At 34.1% G+C, this 19,156-nt stretch overlaps 1 protein-coding gene across 1 annotated transcript in view; it reads left to right on the top strand.

Annotated features, from left to right (window-relative positions):
- Positions 1–19,156, top strand: part of LOC120597848 (uncharacterized) — a 119,354-nt gene that overhangs the window by 73,974 nt on the left and 26,224 nt on the right. The window contains exons 8-9 of the mRNA XM_039856501.1: positions 3,495–3,622; positions 7,954–8,148. Of these exons, the coding sequence (XP_039712435.1) occupies positions 3,495–3,622; positions 7,954–8,148 (323 nt within the window). The remainder of the gene's footprint in view (positions 1–3,494; positions 3,623–7,953; positions 8,149–19,156) is intronic.

Below are 19,156 nucleotides of genomic sequence, written 5' to 3'. Positions count from 1 at the left end.
GGGAGAGAGCATTCAAGACGAGAAAGCACAATACTTCAAAAGCATGACATGTAAGGTGGAATTGAAGGAACTGGGGATGTTTAGCTGGGAGTGGGGAGAGCAGGCCCAGGAGAGTCAATTGTATTCAACTATTTGACTGTCAAATGGAAGAGAGCTAGATTGTGAAGTTTGAATTGAGACTAGAGGATGAAAATTTTTAGGCTCTCTAAAAAACAAAAATTCTAACTAGAAGAGTTTCAAAGAGAAAGACTGCCTTTGGATGTATTCAAATCCTCTGTTCCTGATCATGTTTAAGCCAGCATAAATGACCATTTGGTAGAGAAACTGTAGAGAAAATTTAAACAGTAACTGGATGATGATATGAAATGGTCTGTACTCTGAACTTCCCTTATTCGTCATCACTTTCTTACCCAAGAAATTGCAATAGCTCTCTTCCTACTACTGAACTGAGGCCAAATCATCTACCTAATCTATAAGAACATCCCTCTTCTTCACCTCCTTCTATTTATTCAGCCATGTCTCTCTGCTTTCCCCAAGGAAAGGCTCCCTACTTTCTTTCTTAAATCTTGTCTCTAAACAAACAAACAAACAAACAAACAAACAAACAAATAAATAAATAAATAAAAAGAGAAACCCATGGAGAAAATGCTTTAGATGAAGTATTACTATAAATTCTGCAAATTTCCTTGGAAATCTAGGAAAACAATACTCCGAATATCTGTAATGATTAAAAGGCAATTATTTAAGAGATAGACATGCATTTAATTTTTCCCAAGCAATAGAAATAGAAAAAAGTACAAGAAAACAAATTGAAAAACTTTATTGAAAATAGTTATATAAAGCATAAAAGATACATGCCAAACTTTAAAAAATATTTTATTTTTCAGTTATAGTTAATATATAATATTATATTAGTTTAGAGGTATAATATAGTGATTAGATACTTATATAACTTATGAAATGATCACCCTGATAAATCTATTACCCATCTGACATCATGCATAGTTATTACAATATTATTAACTATATTTTTTTACTGTACTTTACATCCTCATGACAGTTTGTGACTATTAATTTGTACCTCTTAATCTCTTCCCCTTTCCACGCATCCCTCTTATTCCTCTCCCATCTGGCAACCATCAAAATATTCTCTATGAGTTTGTTTCTGTCTTGTTTGTTTGTTTTTTAGATTCCACATGAAAGTGAAATCATATGGTATTTGTCTTTCTCTGTATGACTATTTCATTTAGCATAATACCCTCTAGGTCCATTCATGTTGTTGCAGATGGTAAGATTTCATTCTTTTTAACGGCCAAGTAATATTCCATTGTGTATATGTGTAACTTTTTCTTTATCCATTAATTTATTGATGGACACTTAGGTTGCTTCCATATCTTGGCTATTGTAAATAATGCTGCATTGAACATATGGATGCGTATGTCTTTTCAAATTAGTATTTTGGGTTTGTTTGGATAAATACCCAGAAGCAGAATAGCTGGGTCCTCTTTATCTTTTGTTATAGCCTTTGTTTGAAAGTCTATTTTGTCTGTAGAAGTATTGTTTCCCCAGCTGTTGTTTGTTTGTTTCTATTTTTATGAAATACATTTTTCTATCCCTTTATTTTCAGTCTGTGTGTGTCTTTCTATCTGAAGTGAATCTCTTGTTTTCTTATCCATTCCACGACCTCATGTCATTTGATTGGAACATTTAATCCATTTACATTTAAAGTAATTGTTGATATGTAGTTATTGCCATTTTATTATTCGTATTTTTGATTTTTTTCTTTTTTTCTTCTTAAAGAAGTCCCTTTAACATTTCTTGTAATATTGGTTTGATGGTGATGAACTCTTAGTTTTTTCTTGTCTGGGAAGCTCTGTATTTGTCCAATTCTAAATGATAGCTTTACTGGGTAGAGTAATCTTGGTTGTAGGGAAGTTTTCTGCCAATATTTCTTCAAATAGGTTGTCAGTTCTTTGGTCTCACTCTTCCTCCTCTGGTATCCCTATGATGTGAATGTTGGTATGCTTTATGTTGTCTGAGAGGTCTCTTAAACTATCATTACTTTTTTGGAGATTTTTTTCTTTTTGCTGTTCTGATTGGGTGTTTTCTGCTACCTTTTCATCCAAATCTCTGCTTCATCTAATTTACTGTTGATTCCTCTAATGTATTCTTTATTTCAGTTTTGTCTTCTTCATTTTGACTGGTTCTTTTTTATGTTTTCTATCTCCATTTTAATGTTTCCTATCTGTTGAAGTTCTCACTGAGATCATTGAGCATCCTTATAATCAGAGTTTTGAACTCTGTATCTGGTAGAACTCTGTATCTTGTCTCCATTGTGTTTAGTTATTTTTCTGGATTTTTGTTCTCTCTTTTCATGTGGGACATGTTTCTTTGTCTCCTCATTTTGGCTATTTCTATGTACTAGGTTGGGCTGCTATGTCTCTTGGCCTTGATGAGTGGCCTTATCTAGTAGGTATCCTGTGGGGCCCAGTGGTACAGTTTTCCTGGTCACCTGAGCCGGGTGCTCTGGGTATGCCCCTTGTGTGTGTTGTGTATACCTTCCTGTTGTAGTTGAGCCTTGATTGTTGTTGGTATGTCATTGAGAAAGATTGGCCCTCAGGCTGATTGGTTGTGAGGACCAGCTGTAACTGCAGTGGAGGTGCTGTTGTGCAAGGGCTGACCCTAAGGATCAGGGTTTGCTTTAGTGGGGCTCTGGTGCCTGCCGAGTCTTCCCTTTGGATGTACTGTTTGTAGAGGTGGTTGGATGGTACTCTCATGTTGTGTGAAACTGGCCCCTCAGTGTGTTGGTTCTGGGGCCTCTTGGGAGAGGCTCTTGTGTGTAGGCCAAGGTCAGCCGCTGCCTGGGGTCACTTGGTATGAGCTACAAAGCAATCTGCAGATTGTCTATAGCTGAAATATCCCTCCCAACTTTTAGCTGCCACAGGTGGATATGGGACCAGCCTATTTCATGTCTCCACCTCTTTTACCAGTCTCTAGGTGGCCTCTTCTTATAGGACTTCTGTTCAACTAGACTTCAGGTGATGCTCAATGATGATTGATCTTTAATTTAGTTGTGATTTTGATGTGGTCGTGGGAGGAGGTAAGCACAGTGTTTAACCTCCTCCACCATCTTGACTGGAACTCCCATGCTAGACTTTAAGAGAGTAAGGCTAAGTCCTATTAAAAATACCAATCAAGAAGAGTAAATCTATGGAGCGAAAAATCTTATATTTCTTCTTTAGCAGTTTTAAGGCAATAAAAATATTATAAATAAGTATAATACTAATATTTTAATTGTTATGAAAGTATTTATATAAAAATTTGAGAAAGGATCTAGAGGAAAATATCAACTCACCTTTAGGATTTATATTTTGTTATAAAATAAACATAAAAATTAGGAGTTTAAATATAAAATAGACCATTAAATATGAGAGAGAAGATCTAATTCTCATGTTACAATTCTCCTTAACAGCACACTTTCATTTCTTTTAAAGGTGAGATCATCAGAATTGTTGCAAATCAAAGGAAAAGAAGTTAAACGAACAAGAAAAAGTAAATTAGGAACTCCACAGCAAAGAAAGCCTACAAAACCTCTGCAGGATCAAAAACTACGTAAAAAAAAGTAAATTAGGTTTACAAATTTACTGTCTGAAGAGAAGTTATTTAGTAGCATTGATACCTGAAAATGCATTTCTAAAGGAAAATTAAATGTTTTAGAAATTCATGTATGAGATCTAAGTTAAACCTCACAGAAGAGTTGATGGCAGATAATAGTTAGGATATGTATACTGTACTCTACCTTCTTTCTGTTCTTATTTTTGATCAAGGTACTTGATTTAATGACATAACAATAGCTATAATAAAAATAGCTCTTTGTGAAAATAAAGATAATTAAATGTCAAAATGTTAGATTTTATTTTTTTTGGTCACTGTAATGTCTAATTTAGATTAATTGCTTATTATACTGGTTAATTTTGTTACTATAAAATAAAATAAAAGGCAACCCGACACAAAATGTGCTAATGGAACTGATTATTTAGGTGGCCTTTTTATTCTCTACTCTCATTTCATATTTCATCCCCTCCCCACCACCACATTTTTAATGAAATTTTTTATTATGCAGGGGTGTAACCGTAATTTTGAATAATAGTGTGTAAATGCAGTTTAGATGTATAGATTTATCTTTTTGCCATTCATCTTGTTGAAACAGATTTTCTCCTTATTTCACCACTGGGTTTTTTATGAGTTGGTTAATTCTAGATTCTTCTTCATTTAACTCTTTATGGGGATCTTAAAGAAGCTTTAATTATTAGCTTTTGTTGTTGCTTAGGGCACTGAAAGGTGTGCTGGACATGGAAGACAACCTTTTTATGGCCAGCCTAAACTTTGTAAATGGATATTACTCACAATTTAGTAGCTGAGAGTAGACTCATGGGAAAAGAATTCCAAAGTTTATGAAAGAGTCAAATTGGCATTTAAGTGACCCTGTACATGCCATTGCTTATCTACATTGCTTTAAGCTCATTTAGTTAGCAAGATTATGTATTAAAACAAATAGTGACAGCAGACAACAAGTATTTTACCTTCAATAAATAGTTACTGTCAGATTATCAATGAAGCAGAAACTTCTTGATTTTTTTCCCCCTAAAAAACCTTGCATTTAGTGCATTAAGTAAAGTAGCATGGCCACACACAGAGTCAGAGTCTTTTCTTTTTTATGTCTTAGTGTTTCAAAGAATGACAAATAGACCTGTTTAAGGAGAGTATGCTATAAAAACACACAGCCTTTCTTGAGCATGCCAAAAATATTTGTAGACCTTTCTGATATATATATATATAGTACTGTGTTAATTCATTAAAACTGAACTTAGAAATTTCCATTAGAGAGAAATAAGAATAAGATGCAGGGGAATAAAAATCTGATATTTAAAAAATATATATGTTAAAAGAGAATTTTGAGAAAAATGTTTCTGAATATTTTTTATTCCCTGCTCCTATTTCCTTAATTAATTTTTTAACCAAACTTTTCTCACTTGTGAGTGGCCCCCAAATTAAATTTTTTTCTTGGGAATTGAGCCATCTTTTGAAAATATAGTATTATTTAGCTCGATAACCAAGGGCGATTCACTTACAGATCTATGTTATTAGAGTATGTTGGGAACATAAGAATTCAGATTGGTTGTGATGCTTTTTTTAAAGGAAAAAAAAAAAAGTAATCTTAGGTACATTCCATTAGCCAGGACCTGTCCCAAACATAATGATGATATAGATGAGCTTGACATCAGAGCTTACATTTTTCTCCTCTTTTTTTTTTCAGTCCTTTCTTAGGATTCCTTTTTCCTGGACACCCGTTTTTACTCCTCCAGTCTGGTCTTTTTGTCTCAGGCATTTCCAAACGTATTAGGTTTACCTCTCTTATCTTTCTCCACTCAAACATGTACAAATTTCATGTCATGTTCTTTTTGGACCTTGTGCTATTTTAAAAATGACAGAAACCACTCTGTGTTAATGATTCAATAATGTATATATCGTGCCTAGCAACGAGTTAGGTGCTGTGCAGTGAAAATTAATAACAATAGCAATAAAAATAGAATAAGCATTTCTTGAGATTTTCATAGACCTGGAACTATTATTGTTACCAATTCCTTAGAAAGACAAAAGTTAGGGATTTTTATTCTCATTTTACAGAAGATCTTCAGACACATCGGTGATACAGTTTGTGAGTGTTAGAACTAATATCCTGATCTAGGCCCAGCCAACTCCAAAGTCTATATTTCTTTGTACTGTGTTACTATGCAGGCACATAGACCAATTGGTGGACAAAACTGTATTACCCCATTAGATAAAGAGTCAGAATGGGTAGCACAAGAAAAGGGCAATGTATGAAAAGAGATATTTGTAGAAAAGAAAAAAAAATTAAATTTCGCAGAGAAGCTAGTCTTGGGGATATCTTTTGAAGGATGTTTAGACATGGACAAAAGGATAGGCAGCATTCTATCCATAACTGAAGGAAGTGACAGGACTTGCTGGCCCTGTGAATTTTCCTGGAGACTGATAATAACAACTAACATCTGCTATGTGAGAGTCACTATTTTAAATGCATTCACTCCTCTCTTTCTTAAAGTAATTTTATCCAGAATGTGCTAATGTTGTCATTCTCAATTTACCGAGGTATAAAGAAAGTAATTGACTTGCTTATGACCATGTGATAATTTAAAAAAGAATTTGAACAGAGGCAGTCTGACTTCACTACACTCAAAACTCTTAGCCACTATGTTAGAAGTAGGGCCAGATGCTAGGAGCCTGGAAACTTAGAAAGAGGAAGTTAGATGAATGCAGCAATATCAAAGAACCATTGTGCTGGGTAAAGGAGTACTTAAAGATCAATGCAATACAATTTTGCAGAGATATTGAAAGAGGTGAAAAGACAGAGGGTGCAGTGCTCCATCCAAATGGCATTAAATCCTTGTTAACACAGGTTGAGGTGATGAGGCTCTTGACTGTGTTGGAAATGACAGGGAGAAGGAGCACATCTAAGCAACCCTGTGCAGGGGAGAAGCTCAGGTTTTCATTGGATATGCAGGTTAAGGAAAGAGGAGCCAAAGATGGCTCCAGTGTTTCGTATCTCAAAGAGGAAGGATCTAGGTGAGTTAGTGATGTTAGAGATGAGATTTGGGAGCTCTCAGCACAGAGGAAATAGCTGAAATATTGAAGCTGATTTTTCCGGATTAGAAAGAGAAGTTCAGCTTTGGTAGTTGTACCCAGTTAAGAAGATGGAGAAAGGAAATCGGTGACTAAATAAAATTTTGATGAATTCGAGAGTTAGATGTAGAGCTGGGATAGTGCAAGCTTAAAAAAGCTCATGGAGGAGAAGCAATTTCAAGGAGAATCATCAATATTATTAGTTGGGGCTTGGAGGTCATTGATAACACAATCTAAAGTTTATTTGAATTGATTTGCTGAAAAGGTCATCATTTGGTTAAAGAAAGAGTATAACTTTAGTTGGGAGGTGTGGATGGAGTAGTACTGGAAAAGACACTTCCTCCTCAGGGATCATTAAGAGGCATTAATAGGCAAAAAATTTGGCTTTTAGTCAGTAGCATTGTGTTTAGATCCTAGTAGCCACTCACTAATTTTGTGACTTATCCTAAATAAGCCTGCTTCAATATAAGGATAATAATACCTCCTATATAATTTCATTGTGGGAGTTATAGAGTATGTGTTTAAATCACCTAGCCAGAGTCTGGATCATAGTAGGTACTCATGAAGTATTTGTTGATTGGATGACATAAGAAAGGATATCTTCATGCCCTCCTCTCTGTTTCAGAAAGGCAGAAGAGGCAAGTTCTAGCACAGTGGGAAGGAAGATACTGCCTTAACTTAGAGAGACTCAGTGTTTCACTGAGTTCACTGCTAGTTAATGGATAATGTACTTCATTGTTCTACTTCAAAGACATTAGCATTTGAGCAGGGTGGTGAAGGAGTGATGCATGATGGCTAGATGTGTTGTCACTGAGTTCTAGAATTCAAAAGTGAAAAGGTTTTTTTGGAGAGAGGGGGCGACGATAATGAGCTTGCTTTTAGATCTGTTGATTCTAAGGTATGTGTAAGATTATACATACATATATGTATATGTATATATCCATACATATACATACATATTACACATACATAATCTTACACATACCTTAGAATCAACAGATCTAAAAGCAAGCTCATATGTATATATATGTTGAAAGCCGCCTTCAGCAGGCGGCTGGATATACGACTTTGAAGGTCTGGTCAATGGCCTGCCATTGTGATATTAAATTTGTTATAAATCATTATTATAGTTTTAAATCCCATCTCTTACATTTAGACATCCTTTTTAGAGTCTGAACTAAACTGTCAATGTATTTTATATCAAAAGACCACACAATGATAAAAGAAGCCCACTTTTTTTCTTTGTTGCAGAATCCCACAAGACGATGCCACTTGTAACCTTCATGATCTGTGTACCACTGTCCCAGCCCAGAAGCTACCCATTGACTTGTGCTTGGCTTCTCGAGTGTATCATACGGCTGACAAGAAAGGCCACAATACCCTACTTGGAATATTTGGAGACGCTTTCTTAGATGGTTACTTTACAGATGAAGATCAAAGAAATAGGTAAGAGTTCCACTGGTAATTTTGTTTTAAACTAGATTTAAACTAGCAAGGAAATTCTGCCTTTGAGGTTTAGATTTTGAAGACTTGATTTGATTCTGTTCTTAGACACTGGAGAGAGCAGTTTTTGTCCTTTTCCAGTTCTTCCCAATATGTACGCGGTCTAGGTCAATGTCTTAATTTCCTGCCAATATTAACATGAACTATGCCTATTGTAAGATAACTTTAGTTTAGTGGTTTATGATTCTCAAAGAGTGTCGCATATATTGTCTCATTTGTTTTTCATTACAACTCTGGAGTACAGATGTGGAAATTGAGGCTCATAAAAATCAAGCAACTTTGCTAAGCTGATACAACTAAGAAAATCAAAGTTTTGGAACTTGAAGCCAGACTTTTAGATTTCACCCTCTTTGGGCATACTTGGTTCCAGGGATCAGGTACAAAAGCCATTGTCTCTAGAGTTTCTTCCATTTTTCCTTGTGTCTCACTTTCCTTTGAATCTGAATATTTTATGAAGAGTATATAATCATAGCATCCTCAAAAGAGAGGAGAAAAGGGAAGGGAGCCAACCTTTATTTAGCAGTAATTATACTTCTACCACTGTGCTATGTGCTTTGCATCTTCCCTATTTAAATCTTCAACTGGAAGAGAGAAATTGTAATTTCTATTTTATTCATGAAGAAAATTTAGCTCCATAATATCAGGATACTTGCCTAAGTACTTATCTTTGGTTAGTGATTAGAATCCAGATGCGTCTAACTTAATTTTTCTCAAAATTTTTTCATTAGCACCCCCTTAAGGAGCCTTTCTAGACTTTTTTTTTCCCCTAATCGCCCTTCCCCGTTAATTTTGAATACCCCAGATATGCTGTAAATCAGTTTATGGTACTATCTGTCTGTCTGTCTGTCTATCATCTATCTAATCTATCTATCTATCTATCTATCTATCTATCTATCTATCTATCTATCTATCATCTATCTACCTAATCTATCTATCTATGCTCTATACATAAAAAGAGTAAGCTTTTATCACCCTCCCCTCAACAAGGCATCAATTTTCATCCCCTTGGGGGCCATATTACCTGCCCATCGAGAATGCCTTTTAAAATGTCTGGTAGGAATTCTAAAAAAATCTTCTCCTACATGTTGTAAGAATATTAAAAACATTAAATATTAAATGAAATTTAAATACAAATATTTCAGTATTATATATACTCTATTTTAGATCTGTAGATTAATGTTTTTGAAGCTCACTTTTAATTACATTTCAGAAGTCCTTCATTGGTCATAGCATACATTTCTACTTCACTTCAGTTTATTTTAGCATATTATATCATATATACACAAGTCTGCTATTTTTTAATGTTTTTTTTTAGCAGTAAAGTGTTACTAATAACATAAAGTTATCAGTAACTTATCTACTCTTTTCATGGTACATTCTGAGCCCATTTCCTCAAACTTGACTTTTAGTAAAAATTGTAACACTTTACTGCCTTGTTTCATGTTTTAAAATCATCTGGTTTCTCTGTGTTTAGTAATCACAATTCTCATGTTTATTTTCTAATTAGACAAAAAGATTTTGTTTCTTATTTATAATTTTATACATGTAAGTCTTCTAGTTTTAATTTATCAAGTCAATGTTTACTCAATTAAAAAAAATCGTATGTGAAGAATTTTGGAAATTTCAAAACTAGTCCAGTATCTCTGGCAGAAAATAGCAGTTTCATATGATATTCTTTGGATTGTCTATTAAAAGCCTAAAGCTGAGCATGGAAAATAAAGACATAAACATCATCTAGTAGTCATAAAACTACTATTTTGAGTCATATCAATAAGCAATCTGCAGGCAAAGCATCATTTTGAGGAGTTACAGCTTCTATTAGTCATGCAAAGTGTTAAAAATATTGGTTTCTTTCTAATTCTAAATTTTTGTTATTCAAGTAGATCTCACTTTCTTTTTCCAAGAGAGTCAATAAATGTTCTATTCGATGATGATAATTCTTGGCAATTTGTTCCTAAGTACCAAATAAGAAGTTAATTTAAGTACTGAATACTTAATTCTCTGGCATCCATATCTTGAGGATTACCTTGCTAAACATAGCTTAACCTTTTCAAAATGTATCTGTGTGATGAGCCTATAATTTTGGAGAAATGGATAATTTTTTTCTGCACTAATAAGTGTTCTCAAGAAGGGTATTTGTAAACAGGAAATGAATATCATTTTACTTTCTCACTTTTGTTTTTTCTGTGCAATGAACAGTTAGCTACAAAGCATAATAATACTTGTGTTATATAGTTTTAATGCTTTCCTAGTTCTGCATATAGTAATTATTATTTAATGAAATACTATGGGTACATACTTAAGCTAATTTAAAATAGCAATGTATTGTTCAAACTTAAGTTTATTTTGCTAAACAATAATTTTTATGAGAACTATAAAAATATTCTATATTATTTATATATTTGCTTTACAAATTTTTGTATTGTAAAGAGAAGTGTATAGACGCTGTTAGTTTCTAAGCATGTAATTTTAGATTTTGGGTTTTAAAATAAGAGAAATCATTAAAAGTGTTTAAACACCTAGATTAATGTTAGCAGTTTGGTGAACAGCCATCTGAACATCTCTTATATATGCATGTGTTTAAACCATGTATGGCATTCTGTAGATGGATCTCTTTCACTTAAAGTCATGTGTGAACATTTGAGTGATTTCATTTCATATTGTTCACTAACTTAACCAAGTTGCAATGTAAGAAAATTCCTAGGTGTGGAATTATTTATTAAACTTAAACAAATTTTTTTTGATGCATATTGCTGGACTTCTTTCCAGAGAAGAAGTACAACTTGTACTTACCAACTTATACTCCTACCAATAATTTATGACATCATTCATTTCTTTTCACCTTTGTCAAACTATTAATTGTCAATCATCCTGATTTTCCTAATCTGATGAAGAAAAACATCTTTTTATTTATTTATTTTTGTTCATTTCTAGTAAAGTTGAGCACATTTTAAAATGTTTCTTGGTTATTTTTCTCCTTTTGAGAGTTACCAATTCATGTTCTATTGAGTTGTCATTTATCTTTTTCATATTGATTTATAAGTGATTTTTTTATATTAAAGATTTTAATTATTTGTCATACTTTATAGACTTTTTTTACTTTTTTGTTTGCTTTTCGGTTTGTTTATGGTGTCTCATACTATAAAAGTTTTGATTTTTACGTAGTAAAAATTAGTGGTCATTTTCCTATGTCTTTCAGTTTTGGTGTCATTCTTATAAAGAGCTTTTCTACACTTTAAATGTATTCTCTCATATTTTCTTCTAATAATTTTAGGATTTTCTTTTAAAAAATTAAAGCTTTGATCCATTGGTAATTAATTTGATAAGAGAAATAAGCGTTATTGTTTTTTCAAGTGACTAGGCAATTGTAAATTATCATTTATTCAATAAATTCATTTTTTCCTCACTAGTTTGAAATGCCAACTTTGCATACCTTAAATTCCAACATGTTCCTGAGTCTATTTATGGACTTGTGTTCTATTTCATTGACTTGTTTAGGTAAAATTGCTGTGTATTTTGTCAATTCACTGTTAATGGAGTTGACAAAAATGCTGTCCTATAAAAATCGGTTGACTTTCACAAGTTAGGAACCCTTATACTCAGCTTCCTGATGGTAAGCAGTGCTCAGGCTATAGATCAGCAGACCTAGGCCTCAACGTGGCTTCAAATTACAAGGGAAATTCCTAGTCATGTTTTAAAAAAGTATGGACAGACTGTTAGTTCTATATGTTAAAACAATAGCAACTATAATAATAATTGGAAAATTGAAGATTGTGTCAGAGTTTGATATGTAAGTTCATTTATTATTTTGCTAAAAATAACAACATTTTAGCAAATATTCAAAAATATGCAAATAAGAAAAACAATTCTCAAAATCTTACTATCTAGAGATATATACTATTACATTCTTAAATATGATTTCAGGCTTTTCTGTATGCAAATAAGTCATGTAGAACAAAACTGGGATAATGCTATGTACATAATGTTTTGTAACCAGTTTTTAAAAACTTATTATGTTGTAATTATCTTTCCATCTCAAGAAATACGAATGTGAATAGTTACTTAAATTGATCAGTAAATTTTTTTTTGTGTGTGTGCGTACCTATTATGTGGCAGGCATAGAGTTAGGTACTAGGGAAGCATCTGCAAACAAGAGAAACATAATCCCTGCCCTCAGAGAACTTGGAGACTGGCAGAGGAGAGAGGCAGTGAATTAATTATTGTGCAGATCTGCAGAGCGCTATGGAAACCAAGAAGAAGAGTTTCTTATTATCTTGGGATGTTTGAGGAAATGATAACTTAAATTGAAACTTGAAGAATGAATAAAAGATAGTTAGGAGGAAAGGAATGGATATTTTTTAGGTTCTTACTACTCAAAGTATAGTCCATAGACTAGCAGCACCGTCACCTGGGAACTTGTTGGAAATGCAGACAATTCTTACACACATTGAAGTTTGAAAATTCTTGCTGTGGACAATTGGAACTCATCTCAGAACTGGAAAAAAGTCCAGTATTAGAGAACAGGAGGAACAGTGATGAAGTTGAGGTTGGAGAGGAGGCAAGAGTCTGATTACATAGGAATTTATAGATGCCCTGTATGTGTACTTTAGGGCATGTGTGTGACGGATTGGGGAAGGGATTCTTATTCTCAGTGTAGTGGGAAACCACTGACTGGGATTTTTTTTTGAGGAAGAATGACATAATTGAATTTGCTTTAAGATATCACAGTCCTCATTTTGACTTTCCAAAGGTATTTGGCACAGTTGCATTCACTCATCCTTACGACACTTTTATTCCTTGACCTTTGGGACCACATTCTCTCTTGGTTCTCTTCCTGTCCTCCTGGCTCTGCCTTCTCAAGGCTTCTTTGCTGGTGGCTCCTCATCTCATGACTTCAAAACACTGGAGTGCCCAGGGCTTATCCTTGGACCTCTTTCCTCCCCTCCCTACACTGTCAAGGTGATCCTTTATCTAGGACCATGGCTTTAAATACCATCTATATGGTGATGACTATCATTTACTAAGATAAATGCATAAGGATGTTCATTGTCCTTATAATAACTAGAAACTGGAAACAACTTAGATGTTCATCAATGGAAAACTTTTTATGGTGCATCCAGTGATGGGATGCATTGCAAAAACGATAAAGAACAAGGTAAAGCTTTGTGTGCTGAAAGGAGGTAGAACTAAATATATAAACTTATATATGATTACATAAAACAATTTTGCATGAAAAGAAATTCAAGAAACTGTTAATTGTAGTCCTGTTTTCATTGTACATTGTCCACTAAATTCATAAAAAGTAAAACTGTACTTTGTCTTACTTTTTGCTTTTTTATATGGTATATGTTTGCCCTTCATTTTATGTTTAATCTTTCTTAGTCTAGTCCCTTGTAGATTGCATAGACTTGAATATTTTTTAAGCCAATCAGAAATTTTTCTTATAATAGGTTGGATCACTCCATATTTATTCATTGTAATATCAGATGTATGTGGTATTATTCTTGCCATCTTTTTTGTATTCTCTCTCTTTTTTGCTTCTTTGCTATTTCCTGTAATCTATCATATCTGTCAACGTTTGTTTATGTGTTTTTGGTTGTTTGTATCATTATCCGATATCCAATGTTTTAAGATAGAAATTTGAAGCCGGACTGTTTTTATTTGTATGTAACTTGTTTCTCTTCCACTCCTCCTTGATGCTTATAGGATTTAAAATTTGCCTTAAATTAAATAATTTCACTACCTTATATTTGGAAGTGGATTGCTTTTTAATTAATATTACTTGGTACATGGAAAGCCCTTTTGATATACAGATACAGCTTTTCGGTTTAGGACTTTTTTTTTTGTTTTATTTTGAGTAGTGTTTCCCTTTTATTTATTTGGTGCATTTTTTCAGTAATAGCAACAAGCCACATATTGGATCTTCTTGATCTATTCTCGACATTTCTCATCTCTTTGCTCATGTTTATCTCTCCAACTTTTGTTCCACATCAGTGGTTTCATTTTCTGAGTTATAAAATTTTAAAAATACCTTCTAATTACCATTTTAATACTTCTATTGCATTTTCTTATTTTTTCTTAATTCTACCAACCTCTTAAGAAAATCTGTCTTTTGTCTTATCTGAACTTTTGTTATTTGTTTCATGAAAGCATTTTAAAAATTTCCTTGATGAAACAAAGCAAACCTTTTCTAAAATATTTCTTAATTTCTACAATAAATCTTTTTCAAAAGGATGTTTTTCACATGCTTTTTGAATGATATATTTCTTTTTTATGCTTTGCGGACTCTCTTCATAGAACTCATATTTGATTTTTCTGTGTACTCATCTTTGAGTGAAGTTAGGTCATTTCTGGCTGTCCAAAGTTAATATCAGATAGGTTTACCTGGCATTTCCTGACTGTTCATCTTGAAGACATTAGAATACTACTTTTAGATTTTCAGTAGAAGAACCAGAAGATACACATTTATATTACTAATTTAGTCATTCAGAATCCTGAACAGTGTCGGGAGTGGGATGAAATAGGATTTGAAAATTTTGCCTCTACAATTTTTCTCTGTGATTGTTCAAACTAGGGTAGTAGAGGCTGACCTTTTACTATTGGTTTTTATATAGAGTAAAGATTATTCTAGGCTTTTTTCTGTGTATGCACATATATATATACATACATCATAAAAATAACATTAAAGATGTTGTTTGGACAGTACGTCCTTTTGAGGGTTTTTATTTTAAAACTGAAAGACAGGCACTTGAGTAATTACTTTGACTTACTGTCTCTACTACTTATAGTTTACAGATCAAATATATGAAGTGTGCTTCCATTTGAAAGATTTTATCTGAACCTTCCAAATAGGGTAGTGATATTTGAATAGGAAAACAGAAAATTATCTTTTAGAGAATGCATTGAGGTACATTTATTATATAATTTAGTATTAACAACAACTCTATGAAATAGATAAATTCATTCTATTTCCTAAGCAAAGAAACTGTAGTTCAGAGATTAAGTGTCTAGTCCACGTATACAGAGCTGCTAAAATCTAGGACCCTGGTCTCTCTGATTCCAAATGTGGTTTCATGTTTTATGAACTTGTGAAGAAGCTCTTTTTTTTTTTTCTTTATGCTTTATTCCGAATAGTTGTTCTCATCTTGTTTCCAAAACCAATCCTGGTATAAGCTAGGAAGAATCCAAGGAGCTCTAGTTGAATTATCTGAGATAAGCGTATTTTACTTACCCTTGGTATTTCATATTTGATCCATTGTGACCAATTTTGGGAGCAGAGTTTCTGCTTCCAAAAGGGTGGGTGTTCTACCTTGTATTGCTTGTTCACTCTTAGGAACTGAAATCCTGTTTTCGAGTCCTAGGCCAGGACCGGAGCCCTGATAACTGTGGGAGACTTCCCTGATGTTGATTATTTAATTACTGAAAGCTTTCATAAAATACTGCCTGGTTTTGTATTCCCCATCACAGATTGCTTCCCCACTGGAATGTGACATTGTCCCATGCTAGATCTCTCTGATGCCACTTGTAATGCATCTGTAGTTTGTCGTACTGCCTTTGGAATATTGTGCTCTTTCTTATGCTCTACATTTTCTTCCAATGTGATTATCTGGAAATGACTTTCACCTACCATCTCCCATTCCCTTCACTGTCTGCCATTCCTCAATGGTCAGGTCTAATCCTTCCCTGCCTCCCCCTACCTTTACTTGGTCTTGTTCTTTGCTGCATAATCCAGACAATGACCCAAGATATTATGCCAAATAATATGAGAGTTAATCTTTGTTTGAGGTCTAGCTAGTGATATGTGTCACAGAAGCACATATATCAGAGCCATAGATATCTTAGCCTTCTCCTAGTCTAACTTATCGATGAGAAAACTGAGAAAAAATTTTACATTACAAAGCACAGTTTTTGGCAGAGTTAGAACTATAATCAATAATAACCTCAATTAAACTTCTGTTTTATTAATTTTTAAAAAATAACCCCTACCTAAGGTTTAAAAATACAGATTGGGATGACAAAAAGTCATTTCGGTATGTACTATTGATGTTTGATAAGATATTAGATTAGCGTATTTTTGTTTTTATATGGAAATGCCAAAAAAGAAATGATTTGGACATTAATCTGATCTCCTAACTGTCAATATGTGAAAGCTGGAATTTTTGTTTAAAGCAAAGCAATGTCATTCCACCAGATGTCACTGTTTGCATGTAGCAATGAATTTACAATGATTAAAAATAAATCCCCCTCCTTAATCATATTTTGTTAAAAAATTGTATAGTTACACTCTTATTCTTCTTTAGATTTATTATTTTACTAAGACTATACTTCCTGAATTTTTAAAAGTATTCAAAGTGTTCATCACCACTACCACAGATTTTAAAGACTATACTAAAGAAAATTATTTGTAGATTAGCTTCTTCAAGAAGGTGAACTCCTAAAAAGTCTTTCCTAGATCTAGCAATTTGCTTTTCAAATAGCATTCTTGGTAAGCTACTCTTTTCTAAATTTTAGACTGTGACCCATAAATAGGATGTGAAATCAATTTAGTGGCTTACTTCAAGCACTTAAAAAATGGTGTCTAGACTAAAATACTCTATTGTATGTAAGTATTACTAGGCGAAACTTTTGTACATGAGCACTCTTAAAATATCCCTGTATACGTCTTCTTTGAATTACATAAATACCTTTCCCAAGTTTTGTACTCCAAGGAACAAGACAAATTCACTAAAGAATGGATATTGAAGATGTGAAGGAGGAATGTCTCTATTAGAGTCACACCAAGCAGGAGAAAGGGTTGCTGGAGGGAGAACCCTTCTCCATGCTCACAGGATGGAGTTCATAGTCATAGTTTATGTAACTCATAGGATATGTGTGCAGAGATTATTAAGAAGTGCTCACAGCTTAAAAGAAATGTTTAAAAAAATTTTTTGACAGCAACTGACAATAAGAAATACCTTTTATATCTCTGGCCCCATGGGAGACTAGGAAGGAGGTTTAACTCACTCTAGAGGGGTGGGTGTGTTTCCTTCATTCAGTCCCCTCAAAGATAATAACAATAATGATTCAACTATTTACTGAACATGTATTACATGCAAACTTGCACATTTATTATTTCTGAGCATTAGACCCTGAAAGACCCAATCACTGTTACCATATATAGGTGAGGAAACTAAGACTTAGGAAGGAAAAGTGGCCTACCCCACATAGCACACCAAATGGCCAAACTAGGACTAAAATCCTGGTTTTTAACCTCATTCCAAAAGCTACTTCTTCCCAACATATCAGTAAGTTTTTAGGCTTCTCCTGAAGATAAGGACCACCTGGAGTGTTTGACAAGTATATCAAGTCACGTGCAGTAACTCATACTCACTGAGGAGGAATCTGGGAAGCTAGAGATTTGACAAGCTCTCAGGATAGTCCTATGATCAGACTGTTTTAGGAGAGACTGTGGTATGTCAATGGTTCTCCAATTTCAGCATCAGAATCACCCATAGGGCTGGTTACCCACAGATGACTGGGCCCCACATCCAGAGATTATGATTTATCAGGTGTGATGGGGCTCAAGATTTTGCATTTCTAGCAAGTTCCTATGTGATCCTAATGGTGCTAGTTTAGGGAACACACTTTGAGAACCACTGCAGTACATCATCAGTTTCCATGACAGAGTCTATGACTGGCTTTCACTTTGAGACTTTTCTTGCTCAGCCAAAATTCAACAATACTTATTCACTACCTACTACATTTGCAGCCATGGGAGACAGAAAATGAATAAGAATCAATGTCCCCTCCCCGCACCCCAAAACCAAGCTATGATCTACTGTGCAAAAGATATGCAGAATAAAGTGTAGTATATTCTACAATAAAAGAGGAGATCAAATGTAGCAGGGAAGCTAGGGAAGCAAAATTGAAGTTTGGTTTCACAGAGGGGCATCGTAAAGGTGTCATGGAGGAGTTGAGATCTGAAAGGATTGTTTTCATAGCCACACGGTATTGTAATTTGGTTTGCCTGTCTTCTCTATTGCCCCTGTAGTAATCTTGGCAACTAGGGCCTCTTTTGCAGAATGAATGTAGATTGGGCCAGGTGTTAGGGGAAGGAAGTAGGATTGGCAAAGCAGATGGTGCCCAGATGGTGGAGGACCCTGAATGCCAGGTGCAGGGGTTTAATACTGTGTGTGTAGTCATTAAAGTATTTGGAAAGGGGGTGGCTGATGACGACTCTGGCAGGGGTATATAGCATGGATTAGAAGAGGGAGAGATTGGAGGTAAGGGACAGCAAAGATGATGTCATTAGACTCAGATGAGAGAAAATGCACCAGACAGGAGAGACACTGGAGGGAGACGGATCAAGACCAGTGATCGCTGTTGGGAGAGAGGGAGAGCCTGGCGTTAAAGAGATTTTCAGTCTGAACCACTGAACTGGCGGTGCTTTCCAAAGGGGAGAACTCTAGAAAGGATTGGTAATTCTCTCTGGAAGTAAAGAAGGAAGCAGGAAAAATCTGGAGAAAAATTTCAAATTAAATGATTCATCTTTGTCATACAGGAATAGTTGCTAACCTTGGGTAGCCTTTCCCTAATGTTTCCCATTTATGTCTACCAGAGCTATGTACTCTAAAATGTCCAATAACTTCTTTTACTTTCTTTCCAACCAGAATTTCTACTTCTTTAGTGAACATTTGAAATGTGAAAAGAATAAGATGTGAATAACTCTTACCACTGTGTTTTTGGTTTAGGACCAGATGAAAATACACCAGCGTCCCACAGTAGCTTCTGAAGTCCCCCCTCTCCTCCCTGATTTTAGAAATACTTTACTTATCTTGATATATGCACTATCCTGGTTTATTCTTCTAGCCCCTAGACCTTTTTTCTTTCTTTTCTTTCTTTCTTTCTTTTGTTCTTTTCTTTTCTTTTCTTTTCTTCTCTTTTCTTTTCTTCTTTCTTTCTTTTTTCTCTT

Source organism: Pteropus medius, unplaced genomic scaffold, assembly GCF_902729225.1.
Source record: "Pteropus medius unplaced genomic scaffold, Ma_sr-lr_union100, whole genome shotgun sequence".
Lineage (NCBI taxonomy): Eukaryota > Metazoa > Chordata > Mammalia > Chiroptera > Pteropodidae > Pteropus > Pteropus medius.
The sequence above is the reverse complement of the archived record's forward strand: the minus strand, read 5'-3'. Positions and strand labels throughout refer to the sequence as shown.